Below are 18,862 nucleotides of genomic sequence, written 5' to 3'. Positions count from 1 at the left end.
TATCCAGAAACCTTTTAGCTAAGTACTATGTCTTTACAGCTGAACAGATGTGAGGTACTCCACATATTTCCACTGTCTATTTTCCTATTGGATTGGGAAGGGAAAGAAAGATTCCTAGTTTAGTGGGGAAAATACTGAACAGTATGTCAGAAGACCTGGATTCAAATACTGACATTGCCAGTAACTAGCAATTTGACCTTGGGCAAATCTTACACTACACCTTATTTTCTTCTTCTATAAAATTGGAAAGGAGCATGAATTAGATTAATTTCTACAGGTAGCTTAATCTCTAATGATTTATGGAGTAAGAAGGAAGGTTAAAAAAACAAAGAATTTAGAGAGAAAGAGAAGTCATGATCATAACGAGATTCATGAATTTCAGAGATATCAGTACCAGGGACAGATCCTGAACTTCAGCTGCCTCTACTCCAATTCAGCTTTTCTGTTCTTTCATCATCTTTACAAGAAAACTTTTGGTGTCTAGACCAGAGAATTTTAAGTGACTGGTTTCAGCAGCATCCTTATTGTTCTCTGGAAAGACTTCTGGTTTTCCAAAAATGCTTTTGTTCTTCCCATTCCTGTTACCTTTTCTCCACCTCTCCTGTGCCTTTGAATGACCTTAAATAAGTCACCATACCTCTTTGAACCCCAGTTTTCTGAACCACAAAATGAAGAGGTTGAACTAGGTGATCTCTAGGGCTCATTTTGACTCTGAAATCTGTGATCACTTATAACTAATTCTTATGTTTAACTAAAATCTGTCCTTCTATATCAATTAATCAATCAATGATTATAAAGCCTACCTTCTCAAGAACTATTCAAGGTACTGAGGATAGAAAGATAAAAAAATGAAACCATCTTTGCTCTCAAGGAAATGATAGTTTCTCAGAGGAGAAAGGATGCACAAATTGAAATCTATATAAAAATAAATACAGGTTGTTTTCTTTTTTTTCTGGGGAGTACGAAGCCACTAGCAGCTAGGAGGAATCTAGAAATTTTGAAGAAGCAAAAGATTTGAAGACATGGAAGATGATTTTATTTCCCAAAAAACTTAATGTTTGTTGTCAGTAGTAGTGTAGTAGTAGGTGGATTGAGGGTCAGAAGGTTAAAGGAGTCTTGGACCCTGGGAGAGAAGTTCTGTCCTGAGGATCACCCAAAGGAGATTGTGGACCTTGGATCAAGAGGCCCATTCAGAAACTGAAAAGAGAGAGAGAGAGAGAGAGAGAGAGAGAGAGAGAGAGAGAGAGAGAGAGAGAGAGATTGAACACACAGACTTGGATGTGTATATGTGTATGGAATGGGGGACAGGAAGTAGACCTACCTCAGGATAAAATAAAGAATTATGGTAAAAAACAGAAAGATCATGGAGGCGCCACAACCAGCAAGAGAAATTCGAATCAGAGTCTTCACTGTGTTGGCATCAATGACTGGTTTCTATGAGACATGCCATCCCCCCAAGAAAAAAATTCATTAGACAAGAAAACCATGTAACCTCAAAATCCTCCCCAAACCAGAGAAACTCAATTCACACTGCATTGACCAGGAGCATTAGGAAACTAGAGTCATTAGGGGACAGTGATACCCCCTCTCCTCCCCAGATGCCCAGATATGTCACCAGTAATAAAGCAAAGAAGGTCAGGTGGTCACAGCTGCAGATGGTCTGGTTGGTCCTCTGCTCTGTGGAGCAACCTGTGGATTTCCAGTCTCCAGTTGTGCCTGCAATGAGTATCTATTAGGATCCCAGAAGGGAAAGCCAAGGACCAACTCTCTCTCTACTCTCCACTACACTATGCCTAGGTCTCTGGCATCTGCTCCAGGAAATCAGGAGGAAGTGGTGTGATATGGCAGACAGACACTTACCTTCATTGTCTTCCCAGAAAACGCATTGGAGTTTCTGAAACCACAGAAAAAGGATTTATTTCTGAGTGTGGGTTAAATATATGTGTATTTTTTTGGTGTTTGTACATTTGAATATGTCAACATATATGTACAGCTATGTATCATCTGCCTAGTATGCATGTATGGGAGTGTGTATGAGTTCTGGATACAAACATACTCTATATTCTTATTCCATTCACATATATCTATGTGTTTGTTCAGGTAAGTATACATTTGCAAATATGGGTATGTTTGAATCTGTGTGAATATTATTGTGTGGGTATGTGTATAAGTGCATAAATGTGAACGTATGAATTTGTGCTTATATGTGCAAGGATATAAGTTCACATGTATGGGAATAGGAATAGTGTGCAGGTATAACATACCAATGGGCTTGTGCTGTGGAAGGTTCTGAATTCCTTCTATGCTCTTAGAAGACTAACTTTGATCTTAGAGGCAATAGAAGGGCTCCCAGATGTATACAGTCCCTTTTTCTCTTTTCAAATTTATATAATACAAAAATTATTAATGCAATCACAAGAGCTCAGAGTCCCTTGTTTAGGAAAATTCCTCATTTTCAGACATAGGTTTGGCTCTCTAATTTAATTCTATATATTTATAGCTTATCCTTCTAAACTGCAAATCCTATGGGACCAATCAATTCTTAAATCTCTACTACATATCCACATATATGCATGTACATGTATTCCACATGGGTACTTTTATATGGATCCATATGTGCTTTCATTTGTGTGATCATGTGTGGATATGTGTATTCATGCATATGTTTTCTTATAAAGTATGCAATAGCATGTATCTATGGATATTTGTATTTAAGTGTATGCATTTGTAAATAATTAGCACCCTTATCAAAATCTCCATAGTATGGATGTGTGGCTATATATCTGCAAGCATGTGTTTGTCCCATTCCGTACTCCCCAAGGCTGAGGGTTTACCTGGTCCTTCTGCTTATGGGAGAAGGTGATCCTCACAGGGTCAACCAGAGTCTTGATGGGTTTAGTTCCAACCCGAATGCCTACCATGCGACTATCTAACACAGAGCTGCTGAACTTCTGGCCCGTGGCTGAGCCCTGAAGAGAGAAGAAAAACCATCTTAGGCTTCAGAAAGGGGTATCCCCTAATTATCCTCTCCCTCTCCTACCTCTTAAAAAGGTCCCTGGAAAACTGACATGGGGAACAAAGTTCTGAGTTTACTCTCTGCAAAGGTGGGGATTATGTAGATAATAAATAATGATGATGATGATGATGATGATGATAACAATAGAATGTGTAGGATAATTTTATATATACATACATATATATGTATATTTTATATATATATGCCTATTTGTGTCTAATAGTCATCTCTAGGACAGGAGGAGAGGGAAGGAAAATAAATTTACATGATAATTGTGTTGTATATTAGAAAAGAATAACAAATTGTGCATGGTAGTTTGGCAGTTTCATGTACAGTCATCTTTTCTTTTAATTATACTGTGTTTTGTAAATGCTTGTCTTGTTCCATAAGTTAAAAAAATTAAAAACATTAGCCTCCATGGAATATATGAAATATTTTAAATGATTTGTATTTATAAGGTTCTTAAATATTACACATGTGATTTAAAAATCACTTTCCCCATATGTGAGGCAGCCTGGCATATTGTATAGATATCCAGCCTCAGCACCAGCAAGACCTCAGTTCAAGCTCTTCCTCTGACAAATTGGTTCCACAACCTTGGGCAAATCATTTCATTTTTCTGTTACTGAGGCAACTCTCTAAAATTCTAAATACTGGAGAAGGTACTCATCTGCTTTTAGGGTACTTAGGTTAGAAAGAAAAAAGTGCTGGTCTGGAGTCAGGAATACTCATCTTCCTGAATTCAAATCTAGCATCAGACAATAGTTGTGTAACCCTGAATGAGTCACTTAATCCAACTTGAATTTCCTCATCTATAAAATGAATTGGAGAAGGAAATGGCAAACCACTTCAGTATGTTTGCCAAGAAAATCCCAAATGAGGTCACAAAAGGATTGAAAAAAAAAACTATAGATAAGTAATGGTGAATTCATATGCAATAAATACAAAGGGATTGGGGGGGCCTGACAGAAAGGATGAGTTAGAAAAGATCTCTTGAAGAAGAGCCTTGAGGTGAGGAGGGAGAGAATTACAGGCTTGGGAGACAATTTGTACAAAGACATGAAGGAAGAAAATTAAACCATGTATAATAAGGAAGTCAGTTTTGATGGAAAGCATAATCACTCTAGAAAGGTAAGGTAAAGCCAGCTTTGAATAGCATCATTTGAAACCCCCATTTAAAATCCTTTTGTTTTATCCTAAAGGCATTGGTGAGCCATGGATTCTTCTTTTTTTGTTGTTGTTTTGGATTTTGCAAGGCAGTGGGGTTAAGTGGCTTGCCCAAGACCACACAGCTAGGTAATTATTAAGTGTCTGAGGCCGGATTTGAACCAGGTACTCCTGACTCCAGGGCCGGTGCTCTATTCACTGTGCCACCTAGCCGCCCCGATGAATTCTTCTTGAGCAGGGTAAGACTTATGAAATATCAATTTGTCAGCTATATTAAGGGTGGATTAAAGAAAGAGATTGGATGCAGATAGACCTATAAGGATGTTGTCTACGGTCTCAGAGGACCTGACCTAAAATGGTCATGGATGGAAGAGGACAGATGCAAGAGATGTTGAGAAGGCAGAATTGATAAGACTTGATATCTGATGGAATGCAGAAATGAATAATTTTTTTTTGTTTTTGCAAGGCAATGGGGTTAAGGGACTTGCCCAAGATCACACAGTTAAGTAATCATTAGTGTCTGAGTCTGGATTTCAACTCAGGTTCCCCAGACTCCATGACTGAATCTATCCATTGTACCACCTAGCTACCTCAGGAATGAATAAATTTGAAGAGACAGATGTGTCTTCTAGGTGATTATGAACTTTTGTCAGTTTTTCACTCTCCAATAATAAATATAAATCTCCCCATAGTGACTAGATGGCATCCCGGAGGGGGAAGATTCACATGCATTGTGGAGTCTTTAGCATAACCAATAAAGTTCAAAGGTCCAGAATTGGGAGAAGGTAATCTTCCTAACCTAAAGGAATTCCTGCTATGAAATTTTTTGCCCTTAGAGAGCTCATCTAAAGTTGAGGGTAGGGGGTGGCTAGGTGGCGCAGTGGATAGAACACTGGCCCTGGAGTCAGGAGTACCTGAGTTCAAATCCAGCCTCAGATACTTAATAATTACCTAGCTGTGTGGCCTTGGGCAAGCCACTTAACCCTATCGCCTTGCAAAAAAAAAAAACAACAAAACAACCCCCCCCCCCCCAAAGTTGAGGGTCACTCTCTTAATGGACAAGCATGAAGTAGTTTAATGTCTTCTCATCATCTAATTTGTATAGATAGATATATTTTACATATTATACACACACACACACATTATATGTGTGTGTGTGTGTGTGTGTGTGTGTATTTTCCCCAAAATCCCACTGAAGTTTGGTTTTCTAGCCAGACTCTACACATTCAAAACCTGCAAGCTTTGGAAAATTTAATAATAATGTTAGCCTAATTTCATTTGTTCTTTCTTAAAACCAAACTCTGGAGATTAACACATTAGACTAATTCTGTTTGTTCCTTATAAGGTCAAATTCTGGATGTTAACATGTGTTATTTTAATTCTTTATTAAGGCCAAATTTATGAAGGTTGACAGTGGTGAACTTGACTAATTACAAGAATAGTGAGGGTCTGGCAGAACTAGGCAATTCTGGAAGGTGGTAGTATGTGGAAAATTTCTGGTAAAGTCCTCTCAGGGTTAAAGAAATGTTTAGGCTATGAAAAATCTTGCATTTCAAGGGACCCAGGATATCCTGCTTTTGCAATTAGACTGTTTTGTTAACTGAGGAGCAACATCATGACCAGGAGAACTTTGTTATTACTATTCCTATTCCTAGTCAAAATAAGTTATACAAGGTCACTAGGACCTGGTCACCCTACTATCCAGTGAGAAACATATTTTGAAAATATTACATTCCTTTCCTTGTGTCTGTTACTGGGGCAGATTTCCATGAATAGTGTATACCCCCCCCCCGCCCCAAATAAATCCAGCCAATGGGCTGAAGGGAGAGGGGATTAGAGAGAAGTGGTGGTGGTGGGGGAAACTGCAGTTAGAAATTACAAAAACCAAACTTGTTGAACTTTCAGTGTGGCTTTCTGTCTGAGTACACCCCCGCCCATCCATAAACAATGTTCTTTTGTTCAGACCAAATCTCTGAGAATTTCTTTACCCTGGTTTTCAGGGGCTTGTCCCAGATTTGACACCCTCCTTAAGACTCTCCTGGACAAGGATGTGAACAGGAGCCATGTCCAGTAATTTTGACAGCTCATAATTCAGTGGCTGGGCAGATCCCTTAGGGAGTGGGAAGTAATCCTGAGGAGGGACTCAGAACAAAAATCAAAAGTTTGAAGGCCTCTGGAGGCAGTACAAAAAGGGCCCACCATGGAAGTATACCCGAGGAAGGTACCATGGGTCCATAAATTTGTGTACATAATCCCAGGGCAGCAAGACCTGTGAGTCTGGGGAATTTTGACCAGACAACACCAGTGAGACCCTATGTGACCCGACTTCAGTTGCACTTAAGCTGCTTGAGGTCTTCAGTCCAAGTCAGTATGGTGTGGAATTAGGGCGGAGGTGAAAATACTCCTGGGGTGTCTAGAGTCCAAAGAAGACAGGTCTGTAGGGCAGGAGCCTCTCAGGTGGCTTGAGTCCATAGAAAAGAGATAGGAGGGTCATATTTAAAGTGGCAAGGAAAAGTGCCACTAATAATTGGGAAGAAATACCAAAGTAAAAGCGAAAGTACACAAAATGATTAAATGCTATTGACTTTTTCTCTTCCCAGGCTTCTTCTCTGCTATCTTGTGTTGCCAGATGACTTTTCCCCTCTTCTCCTCCCCCTTGATTATCTTGGATTGCTTATCTCGTCCATGAAGTTAGCAAAAGAGGAATTAAGAAAAAGGATTAATTAATAATAATAGTAGTGAAAGAGAATAGTTTTATGGAGACTTGGGAAAACAAGTGTTAAAAAGGGAATTTATTTGAAGTTATAGAAATAGAGAAAGAGTCAGTGAGTATTCCCAGATGAAAAATGTATGTGTTAAACAAATTACAGAAGAAATGCTATTTGACATTGAGAAAACTTTGAGCAAGTAAATTCTAGGAGGACAAGAGAGTCCAGTCCATTCTAAAATATATAATTTGATTATTTAGAAATGCCAGAAAAAGGAAACTTAAGTATGTGCTTAACAGAATGAATCTAAGTTTACTCTATGGTAACATATTTTCAGGAGTTTATTAATATATATTCTGACAATGTTAGTTATTACAAAAAATAATGGGACAATCGAGGATTTAAAAACAGAAGATTTCTCCCCCCCAAAAGATTTAGGACTGTCCCCTCAAAAAGAAGTTATTTGGTTTACTCTTTCTGAAGAGGGGTGCAGGGGATATTCAAATTAGGCTGTGGGATTTTTGAGTGGCTGTTGCCTTCTTGAAGGTTATACCAGTTAAAATCAAGAAATGTTAAATATTAAAAACTTTGAATGTAAAAGTGTATTGTGAAAAGTGGAATCATAGATGTGATCTGTATAGCTGTAAAAATAGAGATTTAAATAAGTTATGGGAATCTAGTTCAGAACAGCATGTACTAAAATCAAAAAGAGTTAATGGAAAAGAATAGTGGAATAGTATATTAAGGGAAAATGTAAGTAGTTCAGTCTGAGTAATAGGTTCTGAAAGAATTGAGAAGAGAATAAAAAAGTGTTTCAAGGAAAAAAATAAAAGACCTATAGAGAAAAGTTGAAGTTTTTGAACTATTTGTGAAGTCTGGAACTTGATTAAAGCATGCAGAAGAAAGTCTGAGTAGGTTTGACTTTATATAAATAAAAGATGAATTTTGGGAGTGTAAAGTGTAAGGGAAAGAAAATCAGTGTAAGGAAAGAAAAAGCATAGAGAGCCTAAATGGAGATATGTGTTTTTAAATAAAGTTGGAGGTAATTTGAAAATTGCATTAGACTGCCACTTTTGAAATATATGGCAGTGAATTGATTGGAGAGTAACAAGCCCCATAATATGAGAAGTTTGATATGAAAGCAATTGCTAGATAAATGTTAATTTTTTTGAGTTACTGCTACTTCAATTAGATAATTATATAATGGGCTAATCTTCTGTACAAAGTAATTTGAAAATACATATACCTGAATTAAGGGGTATGTAAAGATGTACAATTTTGATTATGGTAAGGTAATATTCCTAGATGTTCTAACATTAAGAAATATTGAGGCGGGGCTAGGTGGTGCAGTGGATAGAGCACCAGCCCTGGAGTCAGGAGGACCTGAGTTCAAATCTGGCCTCAGACACTTAATATTTACCTAGCTGTGTGGCCTTGGACAAGCCACTTAACCCCATTTGCCTTGCAAAAAACCCCAAAAACCTAAGAAAAAAAGAAATGTTGATCAGTAAGGATAAAAGCTCTTTTAAGTTAGAGCACTGAGAAGTTAGAATTGTACTGATAAAGATAAAAAGAATTTGCAAGCTTTTAGGTTTTGAAAATAAAAATAATTTAATGTTATTTGGAATTTATGGAATTCGTAAGTTTTGGATTTTATATGACAAGAGAAGTATAAAGAAACTCTTGTAATCATAAGGGATTTTTAGAAACATTTGCATAACAGATGTTCTAGGGAATAAAGGGAGTATACATGAATTTGAAATATATATAATTAGTAAACTTTGTATAAGAACAGATTATAACTAAACTTTCTGAGAATTTAAAATTGTGCTGTAATAACAAACAATGAATGGATTGAAGTTTCATCTATCACATTTGTAAAGATTTGTTATGAGAAAACTAGAGGATACCTTGCCAGCATGTTATATCTCTCAAGGCCTTTTTGACCCAGAGAGTTGGTGAAAAGCATTGTTTTCCATTTCATATTTATGAAAGGAAATATTTATATGTAACATCAAAGTAGCCTAGTTAAAATCTGTTATTTAAGAAGAGGAAAATGTATATGTAAATGCAACACTGACATGGGTAAAAAAGTTTACACTGGAGTTTTAAAATTATTATATGAATAAGAGTAAATTTGTGGAGAATAATAGAAGTTTCTCTGGAATAAGAGGTAAATAAGCTTTTGAAACAGAGATGTGAAAGAAATTTATATGTAACAGATATTTAGTTATAAGGTTAACTTTAAGAGAACCTGTTGTTCTGTTTTGCTCTAAGAGAAAGATGGCAGCATGGAAATCTTTTGTTCAATTTTAAAGAAGCAAAATGGAAAACTCAGAAGAATGGTATATAAGAGATTTGGAAATACATCTTAACTGCAAGACACCCTTTCCAATAATATCAAATAACTGTGAGGGGCTTTGAAAATGATTGGGAAATTGAAAATTATGTAACCTTAGTTAGGTAACTTACTGATGAGTAAGATGCTGAAAAATTATGTGATGTACTTTTGAAAATATAAACTATTTTACTATAATGATGTCAAAGCCTAGAATTAATAACTGATTGCTTTGTAGGAGTAATGAGGGAAAATATCAGAAGTTATGACCCTCTGAATTCCATGAAATTTTTAAATGATATGTTGGACCTTACTCTAGATCTGTAGGTCTAGGTATAAATGTAATAATGGAAAGATTGTTTTGTAAAATCCAGCAATTAATCTATTACTCTTATTACTCTTTTGTTACATTTGGAATTAATAACACATGTTGAAAATTTAAAATCCCTAAGATGTTCTAATGGTTTGAAAGAATTCTGAAAGTAATGATTTGTGTTTCAAACAGGCTAATAATTAAACAGGTTTATTATAAAGAATTGTTTACATAAGAACTTGTCAATTATTTATATATATTATATTTATGTAAATTGGGATTATTGTGGAAATATATTTATCTCAAAACTGTGGTTGTTTGAAGTTGTTTGAAGTAAAAGCAACCAATTAACATGGGAAATAAAATAATGATAATAATTTGAGATTTTTCTGTGACAATCTCTGGTTAATTGCTATGTGAGAATACTGGAAATTACCCTCTAGCCACAGGAAGTGTTTATCTATTGTGTAATACTTCAATTAATGCTCCAGATGCTGGGAGAGCTTGACTGCTTTTTGAATAAGTTTATAAAATAACCTTATTTAGTGTATTCTGATGACAAGGATGTTCAGAGTAGATATATGTGTAGGGAAAGGGGCTGATTGATTGATCAGCAAAGGAAGTGCTGTTTGGTCAATATTCTTTTGCATCCTGGAAGCCCAGTGGAGGTTTGGATAAAAAGGTTGAAGGGGCTGCTTTTCAGTGCAGCCTGAGGTGGACCTTTTCTGACTTTTCTAGCTTGACTTTCCCCAATATGACATTTGAATAATGTCTCACCAGATAAATCTTAAACTTGGCTTAAGCATTTGACTACCCACATGACTTCTGCTTGGAAACTGACACTCAAAATTATATCTATAAATGAATTTTCCTTTGATGTCCTGGATCTATATAGTAAATCTGATATAGAAATTTTAGGTTAGAGTTTTACTAGCTAGATATTCTAGTGTGTGGTTTTAACTTCTGCTGTTGGACCTATTTATTGACCAGAATTAAGATCCCTTGATTTTTCCATGTTAGAAAAGATATTTTTGGCAAAAAGAATAAAAAGATTCATAATCTCAAGACATAATTCTGTGTAATAGCAGTTTCAAATTCTACTTTAAGGAAAGAAATGTAAGTCAGTTGAGTATATCAGAAGAATCACCTATATAGAATATTTAGAGACATTTTGGGAAGAATGAAAAATTCATTTTAGTTCAAGATGCTTGAATTATTATTTTAATAAAGAACAAGGGGTTAAGACTGTCTATATATCACCTGTTGGACACTCTTTGTACTATGATGATCATCTAATGTATATATTAAGGCAAAATCTAAATTGGAATAGCTCCAGAATTTTATTATCTAATGATGAAAACATGAGTCTAAATTTGATAAGATATTGTGTTAAGAAGTTCCTTTACCAGAAGAGAAGATCTCAATAAGACATCCAAACTGGAGAGAATTTTTGTGGAATGGACTCTGAATATACAGAAGGATATTTAATGTCTCCAGGAAAATAGAGAGAGACCAGACCAGTTCATCTTCCTCCATCTTGTGACTGTATGTGTGTGTGTGTGTGTGTGTGTGTGTGTGTGTGTGTGTGTGTGTGTATGGGTTGTTTAGTCAGGGGATTCTAAAAAGATATATCAAGGATAGTGTGAGAGCACTTCAGATACCATATATACATGTATGGTTTCTTTTTAAATAAGTGGAGGGATTGTATGGAACATTTCTGTGGAAAATTTCTGGTGAAGTCCTCAGGGTTAAAGAAGTGTTTAGATGAAGAAAAACCTTGCATTCCAAGAGACCCAGGATATCCTGCTTTTTTTCAATAAGACTGGCACAACATCATGACCACAAGAACTTTGTTATTATTTTTCCTATTCTTAGTCAAAATCAATTATATGAGGTCATTAGGATCCAGTCACCCCACTATCCGGCAAGAAAATATTACATTCATTTCCTTGTATCTGTTGTTAGGATAGATTTCTGTGAATAGAGTGTACCTCTTCCTGCCAAAAAATCCAGCCAATGGACTGAAGGGGAAGGAGGTTAGAGAGAAGGTGGGGGGAGGAACTGTAGTTAGAAATTATAAAAGCTAAACTTGTACTTTGTGAGTGTGCTCTCTCTCTCTCTCTCTCTCGTAAATAAACAACTTTCTTTTGTTTAGAATCAATCTCTGAGAATTTCTTTTAGGATAACGTTACTCCACACAGTAGGGTAAGAAAGAAAATGGAGTCTGTTTTGAGATATGCTGAGATCAAGATGGCTTTTGGACAGCTGCCTTTTGGTGATGTGGGAATCCAGCTCCAGAGAGAAATGAGATCTGAATATCTACATTTAGTAGACACCTGCATAGAATAGTGATAACAAACATTTACACAATGCTTTGAGGTTTAAAAAGTGCTTTACAAACATTTCACTTTATTCTCACAACAGTACTGGGACATAGGCACTATTAACCAAATATTACGATTGAAGAAACTGAGGCTGAGAGGGAATGATGGGCTTAGGGTCACCAACTAGTTGATTCTTTAAGGCAAGAACTGACCTTAATTGAATCTTCCTGATACCAGGTCTAGGTCTGAGAAGCCCATTTGCCTACCATCTGCCTCTAGAGATGATAATTGAGTCCATGAAAGTTATTAAGAATAGAAGAAAGATTTTGTAGGAAGAGAAGGGGAGAAAGTCCAGAATAGAAGTCTGGGTTCCACCTAAGCATAGGCAATGAGACCTGGATGATGGATCTTGCCAAAAACCCTAGGAAAGATTGTACAGAAAAGTAAGAAAAAGAAGCCAGTTGTATGTCATGAAACCTAGGGAGGAAGGATGAGAGAATATCCACAAGAAGATAGGAATCAGATGTTTTAAACATTTTTTTAATAAACAGTGTCAGAAAAAAAGTATCAAATACTTTAGGGAGAACAAGAGGGTTGAAGAACTGAGTAAAGGTCATTGAATTAACATGGATAGTAATGGTAATTTATCTTAGAAAGATAGTGGAATGGCAGTTAGGTGACCCAGTGGATAGAGCACCAGTCCTGGAGTCAGGAGGTCCTGAGTTTAAATCCATCCTCAAACACTTAATTACCTAGCTGTGTGGCCTTGGGCAAGTCACTTAACCCCATTGCCTTGCAAAAAAAGAAAGAAAGATACAGTGGGAGTCAGCCAGTTGGTCAATCAGTCGTCCAACATTTTTTAAGAACTTACTGTGTGTCAGATACTGTCCTAACCCTGAGGATACAAAAAGAGGCAAAAGGAAGCCCCTATTCTCAAGGAGCTTCCAATCTAATTGGGGGAGGCAAAAAGCAAATAACTATATCAAACAATCTATAGACAGCATAAATAAGAAATAAGGGAGGGAAGGTAGAAGAAATTTAAAAATGTCAGGAAAGACTTCTTGCAGAAGATTAAGATTTTAGTTGGCAGTTAAAAGAAGCTTAAAATTTTGGGGCTGGAAATGAGACCACAATGAGTTGAGAAGAGAGTGGAAGATGAGGCTACAGAGGCAGTGAATTTTAGACGCTTCCTGTCTCTTCCTTTAGATAGTAAGTTTCTTGAAGGCAGTAACTATCTTTTCCCTCTTTTTGCGTCCCCAACTCTAAGCACATTGCCTAGCACATAACAGATGCTTTATAAAGATTGATTGATTCTTCTCTAGGAGTTTGGCTCTGAAAGATAGGGGAGATAAAGAATTTATATTTCAAACATCAACATTTTAGGAATGAAACTTTAATGAGCAGAACCAGGAGAACATTGTACATATTGACAGCAACACTGCATGATGATCAACTATGATGGACTTAGCCCCTCTCAGCAGTACAAAAATAAAAGACAAATATAAAAGATTTGTGGTGGAAAATGCCATTCACATCCAGAGAAAAAACTGTGGCGTGTGAATGAAAACCACAGCATATTATTTTCACTTTTTAAAACTTATTTTATGTTTTTTCTTTTTCTCATGTTTTTTTCCCTTTTGTTCTTATTCCTCTTTCACAACATGACTAATATGGAAATATGATTGTATATTATGTAACCTATATTAGATTACCAACTAACAGGGGGAGGAGGGAGAGAAGGGAGGGAGGTAGAAAAATGTAGAACTCAAAACCTTACAAAAAGGTGAATGTTGAAAACTATCTTTGTATGTAATTGGAAAAAGTAAACTTGCATTAAAAAGAATGAGACTTTAAAAATATAAAGCTGTGATGACTACCCTTAATACTTCTAAAAATCTTAGAAGTAGCAGTAAACTTGCAAAAGGAATTAGAGGAATAAGAGGTTCTATATAAGACTCTATCTCACTCTATTTACACATAACTTCTTTGTTCAGGAGTAGAGTGTGGCAGACAGAGAGCTGGAAGAACCATATCCTGATCCTGATTTGTACTGGATGAGTGGTCCTAGATAAGTCACTTAGCCTCTTGGTATGGGCAGTTCTCTAAGACTATAATTTATGGTGCTGATCTGTATTGGCAGAGAAAGTGCCTTCCTAGGAGTACATTACATGGATGAAATCAATGGAGCAATTTAAAAAAAACTGATTGTATACCATGACCCTTAATGATAAAAAAAATCAATGAGGATAATAAATGACTTGTGTAAAGTAATGAGATAAGATAACAGAAAAATGATCTGCCTGCCTTTACACTACTGCCAATAATCACAACACACCAATAAAGAAATATTCTTTGTTAAGGCAATGAAATGGAAAGCCCATTTCTCATCTGCCTCTAGAGATGATAATTGAGTCCATGACAGCAGATAAGAATACAAGAGAGATTTTATTGGAAGAGAAGAGGAGAAAGTCCAAAACAGATCCCTAGGCTCCACCTATCCATTCATAGTGAGACTTGGATGATGGATTCTGTCAAGACACTAGGAAAGATTGTCCAGAAAAGTAAGACAAGAACCAGATTGGAGATATATCATGAAAACCTAGGGAAGAAAAATAAAAGAATATTCACAAGAAGATTGGAATTAGATACTTTAAAAAGTTTTTTTAAAAGCAGTGTCAGAAAAAAGAGTGAGATACTTCAGGGAGAATAAGAGGGATGAAGAAATGAGTGAAAGTCATTAAATTTAGCATGCTTAGCAATGGTAATCTATCAAAATTTAGCAAAATGTAAGGCATATGATGACAACTTAAAAATGATTGTTGATGGAAATCAGAGAACTTAAAATATGGAGCATTATTTCTTGTTCAGATTAGTGAAACTGCCAATACTTCCCAAACTAACCCATGGATCTAATGTAAAGTCAATCTTGCTAATAATAGGTTATTTCATAGAATCAAACATAGCATTTGTATGGGAAAACAAACAAGACAATAAGAATAGGAAAGAAAAACCTGCAAAGAAACAAGAGTGGCCAGATTTCTAAACACACTTTTAAAGTAATTAATATGAAAAATTTCTGGTAGTGGTAAAAAATCACAAAACAGATTAATAGAGCAGAAAAAAGAAAAAAAATAAATGAAAACCAAAGTAGGTGATAAGGATTGTGTTGAAAAATCCCAGGAATGCTGAATTGTCATTTAAAAAAAATTGTTGGAAAAATTTAGTGGCAAATAAAGGCTTGAGATTCAAATCTCAAGATAGATGCTGAGTAATCCATAAAAGTATAAGCAAATAATTAAAATCTGGAAGAAATAATAATGTCATATTTTTCTCGGAGGGAATGATTGTCGATTAAACTGATGGGTTTGATTTTGCAAAAGATAAAAGGAATTTCCATAGCGGAAAAAGAAAGATCGGGGGAATAAAACCATTGACAGCAATGAATAGATTACCAAACAGATCAATTAAAAAAACTATTACATATATATGTATAAGTGTATACATTTAAACATTTATTTACATAAGTGTGTATGTATGTATGTATGTATGTATCTAATCTATCTCTAATTCCCATTAATGGTCACTGGGTGGCACCATTCTGGAGAAGAAAAATTTACATTGTTTTGTGGAAGTCTTAGCATAATTTATTGCTTTGTGGAGGTCTTAGTATAACTGATAATGCACAAAGATCCTGAGTTTGGGAGAAGCCACTTCTCCTGGCTTGTCCTCCTGGACATATCTCCTTGGAGACGTATCTGATATACATCCCCCATCCTATGGGTTGAGTGTTGCTTCTTTGATGGACAAAATCAGAAGTAACTTTTCAGATCCTGCCTTCTGATAGTGAGATTGTATAAAACCCCCTTGCCAAGACTCCATTTTGAGGGTTCCGTTTTCTAGCTGCCCCCATGCATTCCTCTATAATCTGCAAGCTTAGAGAAATAAATGTGCATGTGAACCTAATCCTGTTTTGCTTTTTTGACGTCAAACTCTGGAGACTAACAATTGTACCTTATTAGGACAAATTCTAAAGATTAATATGTATTTAATTTGATTGTTATTTTCAAGGCCAAAGTCATTAGGTTATAGACATCTTTATGTATCCATATATGTATATATGTCTGTGTACAAATATGTCTATGTATATATAACATTTGTATATATAGTTTTTATATCTGTTATATATAAATATGTATATTTAAATATATATAATATACATATATGATGATACACTCTTTCCCAATGGACTCACAAACATACAATTTTTCTAGGAGGAATTACAAAAAACCACTCATGAAAAGATGCTTAAATGTCCCATAATCAAAGAAATACAAATCATGCATTCTATGCTGGTGGGGCTACTGGGAAGAATCTTGAATCCACTAGTGCTGGAATAGTAGTTTGACAAAAGTATTTTGGAAAATAATCTGACAAAATACAATGGGAGGGACCAACCCCCTTTGAATTCATTGATATAGAGAACTCACTAGATACCTTCCTCCCCTTTTTATCCTACTGGACATATTGAGCTGAATGTTTTGTAAGCATCTTAAAGTTAGTGTGTCCAGAACTGAATTCATCATATTTCTCTTCAAAAACTCCTCTTTTCCAAAATTCTCAATTACTTTTGGAGGGACTCAATTTTCCAGGTTCTAAAAATCTGAGAATTTAAATGTAATGTCATCTTAAGCTCTTCCCAGTCTTTCTCATTGCCCCATAGCGAATCTGTTGCCAAATTCTGTCAATTTTATTGCTGTAACATCTCTTGCATATGTCTCATTCTCTTTTCCAATTCTGCTATCACCCTGGTGCAAGTCCCCATTGCATCAAACCTCAGCTATTACAAAAGTCTGCTGGTGGATCTGCCTGTCACAAATGCCTCTCCGTTCCAGTATATTGTTCACTCAGTTGACAAAGTGATCTTTCCAAAGTACAGGTCTGCCAATGTCATACCCCTACTCAGTGAACTCCAGTGGCTCCCTTTCTCCTTCAGGATTAAAAAAACTTTATATAACCTACCCAGGACAAGTAAAATGAAGAGATCGTTCTCAAAGTACCTTTAAAGGTTAATTTTTGCTTAGCATGTAGGCTTAAGACCCCAGAAATGAGACTCCTGGTGGCAATGGGGCTCACCTGGTGTGTGGTACATAGGAGACAGGAAGGTGTGCAGAGTCCATCTGGTGGCTTCCTATTTTAACTAATTCCTTTAACCAAATCAGTGTCATTGACCATGAAACTTCAGACAGACCAAAAGGGAGAAAGAACAAATGCATGTTTTATTAGCTTGTGTCTTGCTATTCCTTGGGTTTTATGTGAGATTTTATTCCATATTCTGTATATTTGCATACTTCTTTGATTACTTTTATTTTATGTTTTTTTAGTATATAATTCAAAAAAATTTTTAGAAACTCAGATTCTGCCTTCTCTTTCCACTTCAGTTTATTCTCCACTCAGCTGCCATCCTGAACTTCCTGAACCATAAATTTGACCACATCATCTACCCGCTCAACAAATTCTAAGGGTTCTCTATAACTTCCAGGCTCAGTTTTAAATCTTCTGTGTATCTCTTAGAACCTAGCCCCTTTCTGATTTTCCAGTCTTCTTACATCTTATTTTTCTCCTCACACTCTATAAACTTTGCCATCTAGTGACATTGTCCTCCTTACCCAGCGGGTATACCATCTCCTGACTCCAGTCATCTTCACTAACTGTTCCCCATGCCTGTAATTCTCTTCCCTCATCACTTTCAGTTTCTGACTTTCCTGGATCCCATTGAGAATGAAGGACAAGCCACAACAACAACAGCAGCAACAACAAAAATCCCACCATCTGCAGGAAGACTTTCCTAATTCGCACTAATGCTAGAGTCTTTTCTCAATTTATCCTGTATATATTTTGTTTCTAATAATGGTGTAGTAGATAGAGCACCAGCCCTGAAATCTGGAGGACCTGAGTCCAAATCTGGCCTCAGACACTTGACTCTTACAAGCTGTGTGACTTTGGGCAGGTCACTTAATCCTGATTGCCTCACAATCAGGGCCATTTCCAGTCTTCCTATTTAATATTTGGCCACTGGATTCAGATGACTTCAGAGAAGAAAGTGAGAATGGTGACTCAGCATCTCACCCCCGACTCAAATCAAATTTATTTTCATGACATCACCTCCCTGACAGCATGATCTTATTCAAGAATGAAGGACATCATCATCATCAGTATTATTTGTACATTTCATACTCCTTGAGAGCAAAACTTTTTTTTTTGGTCTTTCTTGGTATTCCAATAGATTAGCAAGCATCTGCCTCATAGTAGGTACTTAATAAGTGCTTGGTGACTTTGACTACCATTTGATTCCCAGGTTAGCCCCATAATCCCAAATGGGGTCACAAAGTTTCAGACATGTCTGAAATGATTCAATAACAGCAACAATGAGGTGGTTAGAGGAAGGAAGAAAGAATGAGAAAAGCTGGATCTTTCAACTCTTACACCCACCTCCCCCATCTCAATGAAGGTTACTCCTCACCTTGAATGGTTCCCCTTCTCCAATGTTGATGATCATTATAATGACTCGGGTGGAGCTCATGTTTGACTTCAGGTTTTCAAATAGACTTCTGGGGAGATGGACTCTGTCAGATGCTTCCATCTCATTCCCAGGCAGCTTCACTGGCACCTGCAATTCCAATCTAATCATCTTTCCCTTCACCAGAGGACTCAGGGGCCCTACTGGTCTCATGAATCAGATGAAGAGACTGGAACATCTTATGGGAGAGAGATTAATCTTGAGAGAGTTAAGGAAAGCTCTAACCTCTAGAGCATAGTATAAGGTCTAGAAATCCTGCTCCTGGTCTGCCTCTAACTTATTATGTTTCCTTGAACAAATCAAATTGCCTTGATTTAGGGACAATGTGGTCTATGTAGGGGTAGCTAGGTGGCACAGCGGATAAAGCATCAGCCCTGGAATCAGGAGGACGTGAGTTCAAATCTGACCTCAGACACTTA

At 36.3% G+C, this 18,862-nt stretch overlaps 1 protein-coding gene across 1 annotated transcript in view; it reads right to left on the bottom strand.

Annotated features, from left to right (window-relative positions):
• Positions 1–18,862, bottom strand: part of ADGRG3 (adhesion G protein-coupled receptor G3) — a 32,536-nt gene that overhangs the window by 5,882 nt on the left and 7,792 nt on the right. The window contains exons 4-8 of the mRNA XM_074198693.1: positions 18,387–18,533; positions 2,835–2,969; positions 1,861–1,894; positions 1,616–1,716; positions 1,322–1,434 (exon numbers count right to left, since the gene is read on the bottom strand). Of these exons, the coding sequence (XP_074054794.1) occupies positions 1,322–1,434; positions 1,616–1,716; positions 1,861–1,894; positions 2,835–2,969; positions 18,387–18,533 (530 nt within the window). The remainder of the gene's footprint in view (positions 1–1,321; positions 1,435–1,615; positions 1,717–1,860; positions 1,895–2,834; positions 2,970–18,386; positions 18,534–18,862) is intronic.

The sequence above is a fragment of the Macrotis lagotis genome, chromosome 1 (genome assembly GCF_037893015.1).
Source record: "Macrotis lagotis isolate mMagLag1 chromosome 1, bilby.v1.9.chrom.fasta, whole genome shotgun sequence".
NCBI classification, from domain to species: domain Eukaryota; kingdom Metazoa; phylum Chordata; class Mammalia; order Peramelemorphia; family Peramelidae; genus Macrotis; species Macrotis lagotis.
Note: the sequence above shows the minus strand (reverse complement) of the source record. Positions and strands in the feature narration are given on the sequence as shown.